The following is a 13995-nucleotide window of genomic DNA, read 5'->3' on the forward strand; positions in this document are numbered from 1 at the left end:
TTTTATTTTTCTTTATTTTTTTGTTATTTTTTCTGTTGTGTTTTAACTTTCTAACTTAAGCTTATAGTATGTTTCCATTGGCTTTGTTAAACCAGTTTATTTACTTGAGATTCCTTGAATTATTTAAATCTCAAGTAACTCAATTGTTCTAACGAAGCCAGTAGAAAAGTAGTATAGGGCCTTCAATATTCTCATATATCTTATGTATCGTAATAACTTCTTGAAACTATTCCATTCATGATCGTTTGTTTCTTTTTTTTTCGTCTTCTGGTATTTTTCTTTTCATTAAAACGTAAGGCATTCACCATCCCCATATATCATACTTTCTGTATTGTAATTTTCAGTCAATGTTATTCCATTCCATAGGTGAATATACATGACAATATTAAAAACTATATACTATATGCTTAGTTTTTTTAGTGATCACTTAAAGTTCTTACAAGCAGAGATACCATTATGACGATTAAAAGAAATTTTGATTAATTTTTATTCTTTAAAATAAAATATTCTTAATATAATATTCTTTATACTTTTACATTTTTTATTTATTTATTTCAAATGTGTTATATAGATATTTTATTCAAAATATTAAAGCATATATTCGAATAAATAAATACATTTTGATCGAGTTCATTCGTATTGAAGGGCAGACTGAAACTATACATTATGCTTGCAATACATTAACATATGTCCAAACTCGAAAGAAAGAAAAAATCGAGAGTGATTGGAGAGAAGATCGTAACTACGTTACCTTGAATTACTCCATATAGTAGAGGTTTCAAGAAGTAGTGAACTATAGCAAAAAAAATGTTATATATTTTTTTTTAATTTATTGAATTTTTGGTTGAGTAGACAGCTGTTTCGAGTATGGTCAGCTTAATATATAATTCACATAAATATTTAATAGCAATTATAATGTTTATTTATATAAACATTTTATAAATCAAAATGTCATTTTCCAAGCTCGAACTAAAACACGTTTATCATAAAAGTCAACATTATATCATTTTAATAAAATTTTAACTTTAAGTATTTTTACAACATGTTACATGCAAAATTCTCAAAATATCTGAAAATAAAACTTGTCTTCTTGGAACACCACGCGTTTTGTAAAGCGGTGTTGTCATCATTTTCTGTGATTTAACATATCTGCTAACATGTCCAACTTTGGTTAAACAATATTCGATCAATGAATCTCTTAGATCGGCCACAAACTAGTATAATAAACAAGCCAATATAAAACTTACACTTCTCTGGTCAATGTATTTAAGATGATGGTGCGCAGCTGTCTGTGTGTCAATTAAAGATGGTAAGAGGCAGAAACTTTCATTTTTGTATACTACCGAGTTCATCAAATTGAGCAACCAGAGGAAATGTTAATGAATTTTAATAAAACGGCAAACAAACAATCAAAAAAAGAATGATAAACTTGATGATAAAGTTAAAGTTTAAAAATTAAACATTATATCTATGTGTGAAAGATGAAGATGAAAGATGAAAAATGTGCTCATATATTTAAAATTTTTTTAATTTTTTCTATTTATTTCGCATATGCAAGTATTGTATATCCGAATGAGTAAAAAGACCTGAACTATGACGCCATGTGAAAATAACTAAACAAACAAGCCAAAAGTTTCCAAAAACCTATAAAAGCTAAAAACGAAAACAGAAAAAACAAACAGAAATGTAGGGAGAAGTGTTACTTTTTATTTTTGTAATGTTTCAAGACTTTTGATGTATGGACTTTGTTGGTTCGTGATGACTGCTGATGCTGCTACTTCTGCTGCTGCTGCTGACGACATTTCTGGTGTCGAGTATAAGCGACAAACTGGCGGCTTAGTTGCCAATGACCTCGACCGCAGTTGAAATCAAGTAATTATTTTTCTATACACAATAAAAAAGTTAATGAGACTATATATGCATTGAAATACAACTGCAAATAGCTGGGAATGTTGAGATTGTTGCACTTTGATGTCACTGCATTTGCTTGTAATGTCATCCACAGCTCAGAGAAATAATATTGCAAATCAACTTTTGTGAAGAGATTTACAACACTGTTTTTGGTTTAAGTAGATAAAGAGTTAATAAAGCCAAGTTAATTATGACCAGATTAAATACCATTTAGCCGACAAAACGTTTTTAATACATCAAGATGCTCATTATGACTAATTAAAATAATATTAATTAAAATGCAGTAATGACTTGAGCAAAATAAAAATATATTTTTATTTCAAATGCTTTAACTTAATATAATATTTAATTGTTTATATTTTTTTAAATAAAATTGGGAAGTTTTGTATATCTAGCGAACGTTTAAAATTATTTATTTTTTTATTTTGTTTTGTTTGTGAAATGTATAACTTTCACATTTCCCCTTTTTTAATTGAATAATTATATTACAATAATTTTAGCTAAAATATTTTTTTAATTTTGGTTGCATTTCAAGCTGAGTAAATAAAAAAATTAAAATAAATAATTAGTACGAAATACTTAGACAATCCATTTAATGATGTAACACGCTACAGTAGCCAAAAGTTTGTTTCCTAAGTCTTTTGTTTATTTCGAAGTGCACGTAATTTGTTCGGTTTTACGCCCTGCTATTTACGATTATTTATGCTCCAAATCTAAATAATTGCAAAAGATCAATTTTAAGTAAAAGTGTAATATTTCAAGTAATATACTGTAATATTATTTTATTATGCAACGAAATATAATTTTAGGTAAAAGAAATTAAATTTTAAAATTGAAATCAGTTAATTAGTTTGCTAGTAAAATTAGTAATTATCCGTATTTTCAAAATGTTCAAAAATAAAAAGCGAAAGGCATAATATATAAAAAGATATCGTATAGTTAAATATATTATTTATATTAGCTTGTAAATTATTTATTATTTTTAAAATAAATATATGTTGTTTTATAATATTATAAGCCACGCCGTGTGCGCTTTGTCAAAAATAATATAATACTAAAGCCTGAATTTTTTTAAACTAAGTATTAACAAAAAATAGTACTAATGCTCAAGTTAGTCCCATAAATATATCAATCAATTTGCTAAATATATCAAAAATGTCTTAGTTTAGAAATCAAAGAAGTTTAATATAATATAACTAAGTTAAACTGCTTGTAAAAATTTTTTATAAAAAACTTTTTAAATAGATTTTTCACGTGAAGCAGTTTTTTTATATTTAATTTTTTAATGTTAACTTTTTTTTTTACCAAAATAATTGCCTTGTATCGTGAGGTCCATCATTTTAAATATAGTACGTAATATTTTTTTTTTTGATTTTTCACGTAATAGTTATATTTACCGCATATCGTTCCGTACCGCGTTTCTTTGAAGGTACCTTAAGAATATATTTAAGCATATTATTCGTCTTATTAAATTAGCTATATACATTTTCTTTTCACATACACTAGGTTGTTCTGATATTTTATATTCAGTATATACATTTATCCTGGGGAATTATAAATTAAAAAACATGTGTAAAGGTCACCCTTTTGTTGTGTTCTCTTTATATAAATATAATTTTTCTAAAAACTAATAGTGAGATATATGATAATAGAATAAACGTAAGTATTTCTATAATGCATTGATTTCTGTATATCTTGATCTAAAATATAACTGTAAGTTGCCTCTACTTACCTATTTCTTATTGCATTTGAATACAACTGAACTTAAATGGAAGGTACTAAAGAGAAGTATAACCCCACAGTAAAAAAACGGGTTTGAGTTTTGATTTTACAGACTAAATGTTGTAGAGGCTATGTCCAAAAGGCCATAGCCCTATTTAAAGGTGGTTTGTGAAACTTTAAATGCTTGTAGATATTTTGTGTTTTCTTCAAAAATCTTCAAAAATCATTTGTAGATTATAAACAAAATCACCTCTGCAAACCACTGCACCATCAATCAGAGCAATGAAATGTTTAACTTCTGATGACCTATCCAATCTTTTAAATAAGGTCATATTTAAATATATCTATAACTGTATTTTATAATGAAATAATACAATTCTATTAATGTAGGGTATTGCAGTGAGTATCGAGTAAGTCTCATTTTTCTTTAAGTTTGTTTGGTTGGAATGAAACTCCACTTTGTAGAAAGCCTTTACAAACAATCTGCTGTTCACGTAAAATAATTCTGTCTGATATCTGATATTTTATATTCCTAAACTACTGTACAATACCATCATTTAGAGAAAAATAATTATTTACACATATACATTGAATTTATAAAAATGATATTTTCTGTTTTTATAGTATTAATAATAAATTTCTTAATATTAATAAATATACTACTTCTGTTATAGTATATAAATAGATTTACTTTAAACTTGACATATAACCAAATCACACCAAATATAAGCATCATCCTCCCACATAAATTCAGAAAAAGCTAAGTTAATTTTCTGTGTTTTATAGAAAACTTGATAAAAATACACATTTATATCCATGCTTATTATGATTTTTATTGAAAACTCAGTTTCTATTAAAACTATATTTAAAGGTAAAAAAAAGATTTTTTTTAAATATTTTTTATAGAAATTTTCTATCTCTACTTGTTTACTTATCTATAAATTTCTAATAAAAGTTTTTTTTTTACATATTTTTGCAGTTGCTCATGAAAACCAAACGCTTTCCAGCAAAGTCGGGATTCACGTGACATGCACATTTGGCTATTCAAAAACAAACAAATCATGCAAAAGTCTTAACTAAAAACTGTGTTTTTGGCAAGAAACGAGAAAAACGTGCGCTGGCGCACATTCCATTACCACAAATCACCCAATATGCGCCTCAAGTCATTTAACCTAAAAACAGTCAAATAAAGTGAAAATTCCAAATAAATAGAAATAAATAAGTGAGAAAAATAGAAATTAATAAAAACGCATATAAGTGAAATTAGCCAAAATATTTAATAATATAGCAAATAAAGTAAATAAAGTAAATAAAGAAAATTCAAATAATTCAATTAAAATTTATGTAAAATCAGTCTTGAAGTCACCAAACATGTATCGGTCGAATTTCTACGAATCCACCTGCCTGCGATGCAATGAAACAGTATACCAAGTTGATAGAGTGGGTCCACTTAAAGATTTCACATTCTTCCATTCGGGTTGCTTCAAATGCATACACTGTGGAACAAAATTAACCTTAAAAACATATTTCAACAATCAACATAAGCAGGATGACAAAGAGGTAAGGCATCTAACATATCTATGGAATAAAGTTAGTATATTTAATCCTATGTGTATATGATAATTAAGTATAAGTAGGTTTCCATTTTATATTGCATACATCGATAAATGATAATGGTAAAAATTTAAATTTTATGTGGTTTAAAAAAAATTATAATTCTTATTTAGGCCTTGTGCGAGTTCGAGTAAATTTAGGTCAAGTAAATTGAAATTTCCTAGGGATTTTTTGCACTGCACTTATGTAAATATTTATTTATTTATTGCACTTATTTATTATTTTTGGTTAAAAGTTTTCAAATTTATTTATCTATTTATTAAACACCTTATAAAATTTTCACAATGGTAACACCTAATTTATCTAATTTTTATCTAATTTACCTTATTCGAAATTCTGGTAAATACCAACATTCGCTGCCATACCGACATAATTTACTATTTCCCTAAATTTAGCATCAATTTACTCGAACTCGCATACGGCCTTAATATTAAATTGATTTTTAATAGCGGTTTTAATGAAAGAAACTTAATTCTTAATATAAACTATTGTATTTCGAATAGCATTAAATTACAGCATTACCATTTTATTAATTAATTGAATTTTTGACTGACCATACAACTGTATCGAGTATTGCCAAATATCCATCAACAGTGGACATGAAATTATTTCATGTATTTGATTATTCGTAAAAAATTTTTTGAAACTGCAGGTACCAAGGATTGAACTCATGCCCTGCCAAATTTAAATCTTAGAGTCAGCGTTCATTAGCCAATTGACCCAAAATCGTACTTGACTTGTATGTTTTTATTAATTTACACTTAACCAATTGACTTGCTATGTTATATTATAACAGAATCATAAAACAGCTGTAGAATAATTGCATTAATTAATTATAGTTTTATTTTTAATTGTTAAATTTCAATACTATTCTTTTGTAGAGGTATTATATATTGCATGATTTTATTACTCTCTCTTGTGTATAGAATCTAATCTAGGAACCTAATAAGGAGAAAGTCATGCTACCTTTACCCCACGATTCGCTCAGACGAGATCGAAAAGGTTAATGAATATTTTTATTCATATTTTATTCCATAATAATTTTATATTAAATTTATTTCTTATTTATTGAACTCTTGATTGAACTCTTATTTAATAAAATTTATTTAGTTAAAATTTTATATATTTCATATTTTTATGAAATAACTACTTACTTACTTGACCATAACAACCTGTTGTTAAGTTTTGGTCCGAGGCTTTCTCTTGTCTCGTGTGTTAAACCTGACTAGTACCTCCTCAATTTGACCACTAAGTCCGATGCAGATCATTTCTCTACTTAATCCAACTGCTACCATAAATACTTTTTTCGCTGGAATAAATATAGTCATCCATTCTTCGAAATGACCGAGCCTGCGAAATCGCCGCGTGTTACATTGTAATGTTACTGTTATGATAAAATTTTTACATATCTTACATTCTATAATGCGATATATACCTGCCACTGCACTGCAATCCATTTGGAAGTCTTCCATAAAAATTGTAGCGGAACCGTTTAACAAAGATCCAATTGCTCACTTTTTCTTTGAGGGTAGAATCGTAGTAATATTTCTGTTGAATGTCACTCTCCGGATGATTTTATCATTTTTATCGGTAAAACTACAGACCTTTATATATCACCAAGTTTATTAATTGTGTATCCTTTATTCAAAGCTTTTCACCAAACTACTGATCGATACAATGGAATTAGGCGTACAACCTCTACGTACATCCATAGTGTTTACTTTGACTGAAGATCCATTTTTTATTTGTTGTTTGGATCTGTTTACAATACAGATCCTTGCGTTAACTTTGTAAAAGCATTTTATTTTCTAGATACAGTTAATGAGTTTCAATAAGTCTTCTTAGTATCCATATAATCACTTATTATGCCAATGAAGCAACAGTCCACTAGACATTGATTCAATGACATAGAACATGGTTCAAAAATTGATAAAATTAAATATTATTTGACTTCTTTTATTTAAAGTGATAAATTATCTTTTACTTTCAATTTTAAAAAAAGATTTTAAAAAACCTAAACATAAGTCTGAAGACATATTATATAAACAAATTATTCATTATCTCTTAAAAATGGATGCAATCCAATTACCTTTGCAAATATTTTCCTCTTAATTTTGTTTTCAAGTCTAAAACATCGCTTCGGTGTGCCACATTCAATATGGTTATCATGACAGTTTGTTAGGAATATTATGTTTTCCTGTTCCGCCTTTTATAGTTTATACAAAATATTTTTAAATTAATACTGAAATTATATATGTGGATTATAAAAATACGTAACTCGCAATCGAGTCATTACTAATAATAATAAAATTTTTGAATGGCTGGCAACAAAGTTACGCAAATCCCAAAATGGCGCTAGTCAAAATGGTCTAAACAGCTCCGCCATATTTGGCGGGCATCGACTATTTTGCAATAAAATCACCTACATATTATGCACATTTGATGTAAAAATTAATTAATTAATGAAAATACGAATAGAATATTTAAAATATCTGTACGTACAATATTGCTTAAATTACCTAATAATATGTTTTTTCAATAATTCTTATTAGTGACAATATACTTATACACTTAAATATCTCATATATAAAAAAAGCAGAAAAACAAAAAATTAGTCGTCCCACTATAATAATCATCAAAGTACTGCATAATTCTATAAAATTGATCTTATTGATCCACAACAACCACATGTCAATACTATTACATTTAGTTATTCGCTCAAAGGATCTCTTTTCAATATAATATATATTATTTCGCCTTATTTTTCTAGTCTCCTTGACTACGCTCATATATTATACGTATATATAAATATTATTGATTAATGAATACTCAAAAATTACAAACATTATGTAAAATAATAAATGGGTACTAGCACCCTACCAATATTCTTCTTTCTTAGCATTACGGTGCTCGGTGGACCAGTGCTTCCTTAACCGATTCTTGCTATCTGACTCGATCTGATGTCAAATTTTTTCAATCGCTTATTAAAACTTCTTCAGAATCTTCTAGCCAGCTCTTTCTAGGTCGGTCTCTTCTTCGGCATCCAACTGTACCAATATTACACCAGTCCAATCATTCTTCAGCTGAACTGTGATTTATGGTCACATAGTAAACATTTTCAATAAGATTACCGAAATATAAGTAATTAGTTAATTGTGTCCTCAATCTTCAATACTTAAAAATTTTGTTATATACTATATATATAATTGTTAGTTATTTGTTATTATTGTTTTTTTACTAGTATTATTTATTGTTATTTATTTTATTTTAAAAAAATGTGTTGATAAAATGTAAATAACTATCAAATGATTTATTTATTTTATTTTCAAACAGGTCTATTGCAGTTCACATGTACCAAAGAGCGGACCAGGTCACCTAGATCAAACATCTGTGGGCATAAGACAAGCCTTGAATGCGCCGCGCACCAACAAATATGTTAACGAACAAATCCGCGGTACACGCAGCGAAGTCGACGGTAAGCAAAATCTAATTCACGCAAAACGTGTGAATTTTAATTAAGTCGCCATATTTGCTGTTAATTTAATTTAAATTTGAATGCCTTATATTTGCATACGAGTACATTTGCTAAAATATAATTCAATTGATATGGTGTGTATTTTATTGCAAGCAAATGTAAATCTTACAGGTCCTTTGGGCTCACGTCAGTCTACGCCAAATGGTTATGGCAGCCGAGAAGTCAGTTCGCCTTCGCAGAATGATTCAGACTACAAATATGGTCGTTTCGATGCCAGCGCCCTGCACATTGCACATGCACTCAAGCAAACTGAGATACAAAAAGCGTATAACAAAATGCGTGAAAAACCAATCGATTTCTATTTGGTAAGCACAGACAATATGTAGATATTAAATCAATTTTATTACATAAACAAAAAACGGCATACATATCTAAATCAATGTAAATATATAAAAGGCCATTTTTCTTCTTCCATTCAAAAAAAATTAAAACCTTTTTTTTTAAATTTTTGCTCTTCAATTAATGATATTCCAGTTTAAGCTGCTACTAAAATGGTTCCATGAACACGATAAGTGTTATAAAAATCTCATAAGGCTACAAATCCTTTTTGTAGACTTCAAATAGACTCTTGATAGTCTTATAAGATCTAAAATCTTTATTGCTTTGGCATGGGTAGGTGCTTTTTAAAATTTTGTTGGTCTATTTATTATGATTTTTGATTACTTAAACAGGCTCTTGATAGTCTCAAAAGATTTGAAGTCCTTAATGATTCTTGAGCGGTCATTAGAAAAAGTTACTCTTCAATGCAGCATCAAATAATCTTAGGTATTAAACTCTACACTATGAAATTTACTCCCTGGAAATTTGAGGGAATATAACTACTAAATCATACCAGCTATATGTTATAAGTTTTCCATAAATACGCTTTCTAGAATTTTACCACTTCTTAGAACTCCGTGCCACTACCACAATATCACACTATCAGATACATATGCATATAGCTGGTACAATACTTTGCATATAGCAAATATAACTTTGATCTTGTAGACAACTTTACCTATCTTGTTACGTTAATCAACAAAACCAATGATAACAAATGCACAATAGAAAGCAGCCTGCAGGCAGCTAACAGTTGTTATTATAAAAACCTGGACTTCAGAAATCTAGACTACTCTCCAAAGCATGAGCTTTGGAATCTACAAAACAATAATAAGGCCAGTAATTACTTACAGTTGAGAAAGATCCGATTAATAGCTTAGATGAAAGATACTCACCTGATCTCTAAAGGGAAAATTGTTCGCCAAATCTATAAGCCGATCCAATAAGACGAGAAATTAATTCATTACTGAAAAACGAAAATATTGTACGATTGTTTAAAGAGCAGATACTTCAAGTGCAATACAAGTTGTAGAACTGGGTTTTTAGAGGACTTAAAAAGTCTGTTCAGTCCCAAATCAATGACAACAAGACACAGAGACCTACTAAAAAAAACGATAAGGAGACATAAAGATATAAAAAGGCTGAATGTTATTAAGTGAGAGATCCTTTCAGTGAACCGAAATGAAGAAGAAAAGATTATACGAACTACTAAAAATATTTAAATTAAAGAATATTGTATATTTGATTGAAGTTTATAAGTTTCTCAACCGATTCTTTCATAGACGAAGAAAAAGCTCATGTATTTAATAGTAGTACAATATTTCACTCAATAGTTTTTATTGCAATAAATTTTGCTATTAAGAAATTTGTATTTGTATCTTTTGACTTCAATACGTAAATATTGTAAATTAAAAAACGATTCAGTGCAGAACATAAAATGAAATTAAACCTCATCCGATGTACCGAGCACTTTGCTGCTTTCTGGTATCAGTTTGGATAACATTTTATGGTCAAAATATAAGTGCCTATTGGTAGTTAAAATCAGGCGGTTGTGCAATATTTATCAAATAGGTTTTTATGCTGCACAGTTGGAGTTTTACATAGCACAACTTACAGGTTTTTGTCTATTAATGAACGCTATTGCATGCTGCATTTTGAACGAAGTTTTTGTGGAAATATTTAATTAATGCAACGCGTGCAACTATTTTGCTTTGTTTTTCTGTTTTTATATTGTTATAAAACATAATTTAATTTGAACAACATTCGCCGTCAGTATATAAAAATACATATACTGCATATACCGCATATACTACATATATGTATAGAGGTTTAATTCTACGATTGAATGATTTGCGTTCATTAAAAGTTTCATTAACATCAGTTTTTGTAAATAAGTTTGTTGCTTAAGTCTTTTATTAAGGTGAGCGTTACAATTGCATTCGACTTTATACAAATTAAGAAACATATAAATTTTAAAACAATTTTTTAACTTTTCAATTATAAATTTATTGTTAATGTTTGAACATGATGTATTTTAAATTTCAAACTAAATTTAAAGGTTTTCCAGACCAGCAGTTATAACAGTCTTTCAATCTTTATCGAATAATGTTCGATAAGACTTATGATTTGACTGCTACAGCAAGTAACTTTTATTAAATATTAGATTTTTAGATCTTAAATCCAAGGATTGTTTGCTTATATGCATTTAATTTCTGTATCCTATAAAAACTCTTGTAAATATTATTTGCTTGTCTGTTAACCTACTACGCAAATGACAATAATCTCTTTATATATGTTATGTGTTTTTTATATACACATCATATATTATACAAATAAATAAATACATTATATATACACATATATAAAAAAATAATAGCCGTAATTTTTTCTTCCAGAGTTGTGAAAAAACAACATTAAGTCTGGTTAAAAAAAGTTGGCATCACTTTTAAAATATGTTAAATGCTGTTTTTTGACATATATTTTTGGTTGTGTTATATATATTTATTTTATATCATTTGTAAATGAAATGCTCATATGATTTTAACGGATAACTGAAATTTTGCAACATATTTTCAGTAAATATTCACAATAGACTGATTTTTGGATTAGGCTGCACTGAAATTTTAAACATAAATTTTTTTACGAATAAAACCTAACTCTGAGGGATTTAAGAGTATTATTTTCATACTTTTTTCTTTGTAAGTTTCGAGTACTTTTTTTGCTATTCTGAAAGAAAAAATTACGGCTAATGTTGATAACTTTCAAGATTCTATGATGTGAGACTTTTCTCCGAATTCTGTTTATCATATAATTACTAAAATTTCTTGATAATTACTAAAATTGAAGCTAATAATCTTTCATTGTTCATAATCAGCAATTTTTCCTCGGTTTACTTCAACATTGCTCTCAAGAAACTTAAAGAGATAAAAAGAAAAACTAAATCCGTCCCGTTAAATTTGAGTTATTCAACAGATTTTTCATACTTACTGATGAACATTTTAACAGTCAATAAAGAACTTCTTTATAAATTTGTTTCTTCTGGAGGCCAAAGCTGTGCGGTTAGAGAGAAAATTTATTATTACTTAATTATTACTTTTTTTGTAAGAGTGAGTATTAAAAGAAATGCATGGGTCCTCTGCGTGGGTTCCTACATAACAGTGACCAGAGAGAACTGCAGTGTAGTGAATGTAGTGAACACCAAAACTGTTTGCTTTTTTATTCCCTTTAATTTTCCTATGACCGGGAACCCAGATAAGTGTGCTGTCAGCTAGTAGGTCTCGCAAAAACTGAAGCTAACAATAAAAGTTTTTAATTTTTCGAATTTTGTCCCGAAGTTGATGCAATTTGTGTATAAGAACTCAGTATATTTTGATTATTTAAATATATCAGTTTTAAAGTTAAATTATAAATATTTTGGCATATTATTATACAAAAATATAAAGCTATAAAAATGTCTAAACATATCAACATTGTGAATATAACTCCTACATGTTCCGATTTTTTTTAAATAATTCATTAATAATGTTTGAGATTGACTTCATTAAGATTGCTGACGTTAATAAACAAGATAATGCATTAAAATTCGTTTAAATGTTTTGCAAAATTTAAAGTTGTTTGTTGGAAAAAAATTAAATTTGAGCTTTGCGTGGTTAATTTTAATTCATAAATTTTTTGTAGACTTACTATTTGCATCAAATATAAGCTAAATTAGTTTTAATTTTAATTTTAAAAGCAACTTGCTCTTTTGTAGCAGATTTGCTAAAATATTTATAATTTAAACAATTACACGATACTGAAATAATATTAAAAAAAATTATTTTACACAATTTGAAATAGGAAAATATTTAAAAATATTAAAGAATATTATAATCGAAAATATTTAAAAAAATTAATAATGTTAGGATAGCCACGATATTAAATAATTAATTGAGTGCCGTTGTTCTAATAGATATAGTGATAGTAGTTATTTTGGCTGTATTCAGTTCTAGCATGCCTTAGGTGTTTCTAGTACAAAAAACGTACTTTTAATATTTACTCAAAAAAATAAATATATAGCCTTCATGCGAATATATATTTTTATTAATTTCTTCAATTATTTATTCCAGCAACAGAATAACTATTATTCAGTATATAAGCCAAATAAGTGAATTGATAAGTTTTGTTAACAAACTTAGTCAGAAAAAGTAGCACAATATCTAATTTTATTGCTAAAACAAATGTGATTCAAAATTGTGATCCAATAATAATTTATTATTAACGGTAATTTCAGATTAAAATACTGCACTTCAGTTACGAAGTACATAAAACAGATTGACTTAATTGTGATTTTCAAAATGTATTATTTAGTGAATGAACGATTGCATGTTAATGAGTGCTTGTAAAAATATATAATACGTATATAATACGTGTATAATACAGTTGTCTATTTTATCTGTTAAAATGCTAGTACATAAACGTTTTCAATTAATGCGATTAGCATCAGTGATTACCTGCTTTCACCACCATCAACAGCATCATCTCTGACATCAATTAATAAAACACTTACATGAGATAGTCTAGTGTGCAATAAAAAAAAACTACGTTTTTTACAAGACAACATTAAATTGCTAACAAAAGTTTCGTATTCAAAATACATATCGCTTCAAAGAGATATAATCCAGTTGGAAGCGTATCACTTTGCTATCGAGTGAAATAATGGTTGGGGGTCAAATCTGGCAAATGCGGTAGGTGCGGAAGCAATTCGAAGTACCATATGATTAGTGGAATTTAGCCATGATGCCAATGACTTGTGATATGACGTATTGTCTTTGTGAAAGAGGACTTTATGTTTCTCCATATGGAGTCGTTGTTGCCCGATTTCTTCCATATAGCAATCGCTGTCGATGGTCTGGTAA

The 13995-nt window shown here is 27.7% G+C and overlaps 1 protein-coding gene across 2 annotated transcripts in view; it reads left to right on the top strand.

The window, feature by feature from the left end:
• Nucleotides 1-13995, top strand: part of LOC119678278 (hillarin) — an 87793-nt gene that overhangs the window by 66146 nt on the left and 7652 nt on the right. Inside the window, exons 2-4 of one of the 2 annotated variants that reach the window (XM_038090032.1) lie at nucleotides 4641-5193; nucleotides 8581-8722; nucleotides 8894-9087. In XM_038090032.1, the coding sequence (XP_037945960.1) occupies nucleotides 5005-5193; nucleotides 8581-8722; nucleotides 8894-9087 (525 nt within the window). In that variant the 5' untranslated portion in view covers nucleotides 4641-5004. Of the gene's footprint in view, nucleotides 1-4612; nucleotides 5194-8580; nucleotides 8723-8893; nucleotides 9088-13995 lie in introns of both variants that reach the window. The other variant, XM_038090031.1, reaches the window with a different exon arrangement.

This window comes from Teleopsis dalmanni, chromosome 2 (genome assembly GCF_002237135.1).
Source record: "Teleopsis dalmanni isolate 2A chromosome 2, ASM223713v2, whole genome shotgun sequence".
Lineage (NCBI taxonomy): Eukaryota > Metazoa > Arthropoda > Insecta > Diptera > Diopsidae > Teleopsis > Teleopsis dalmanni.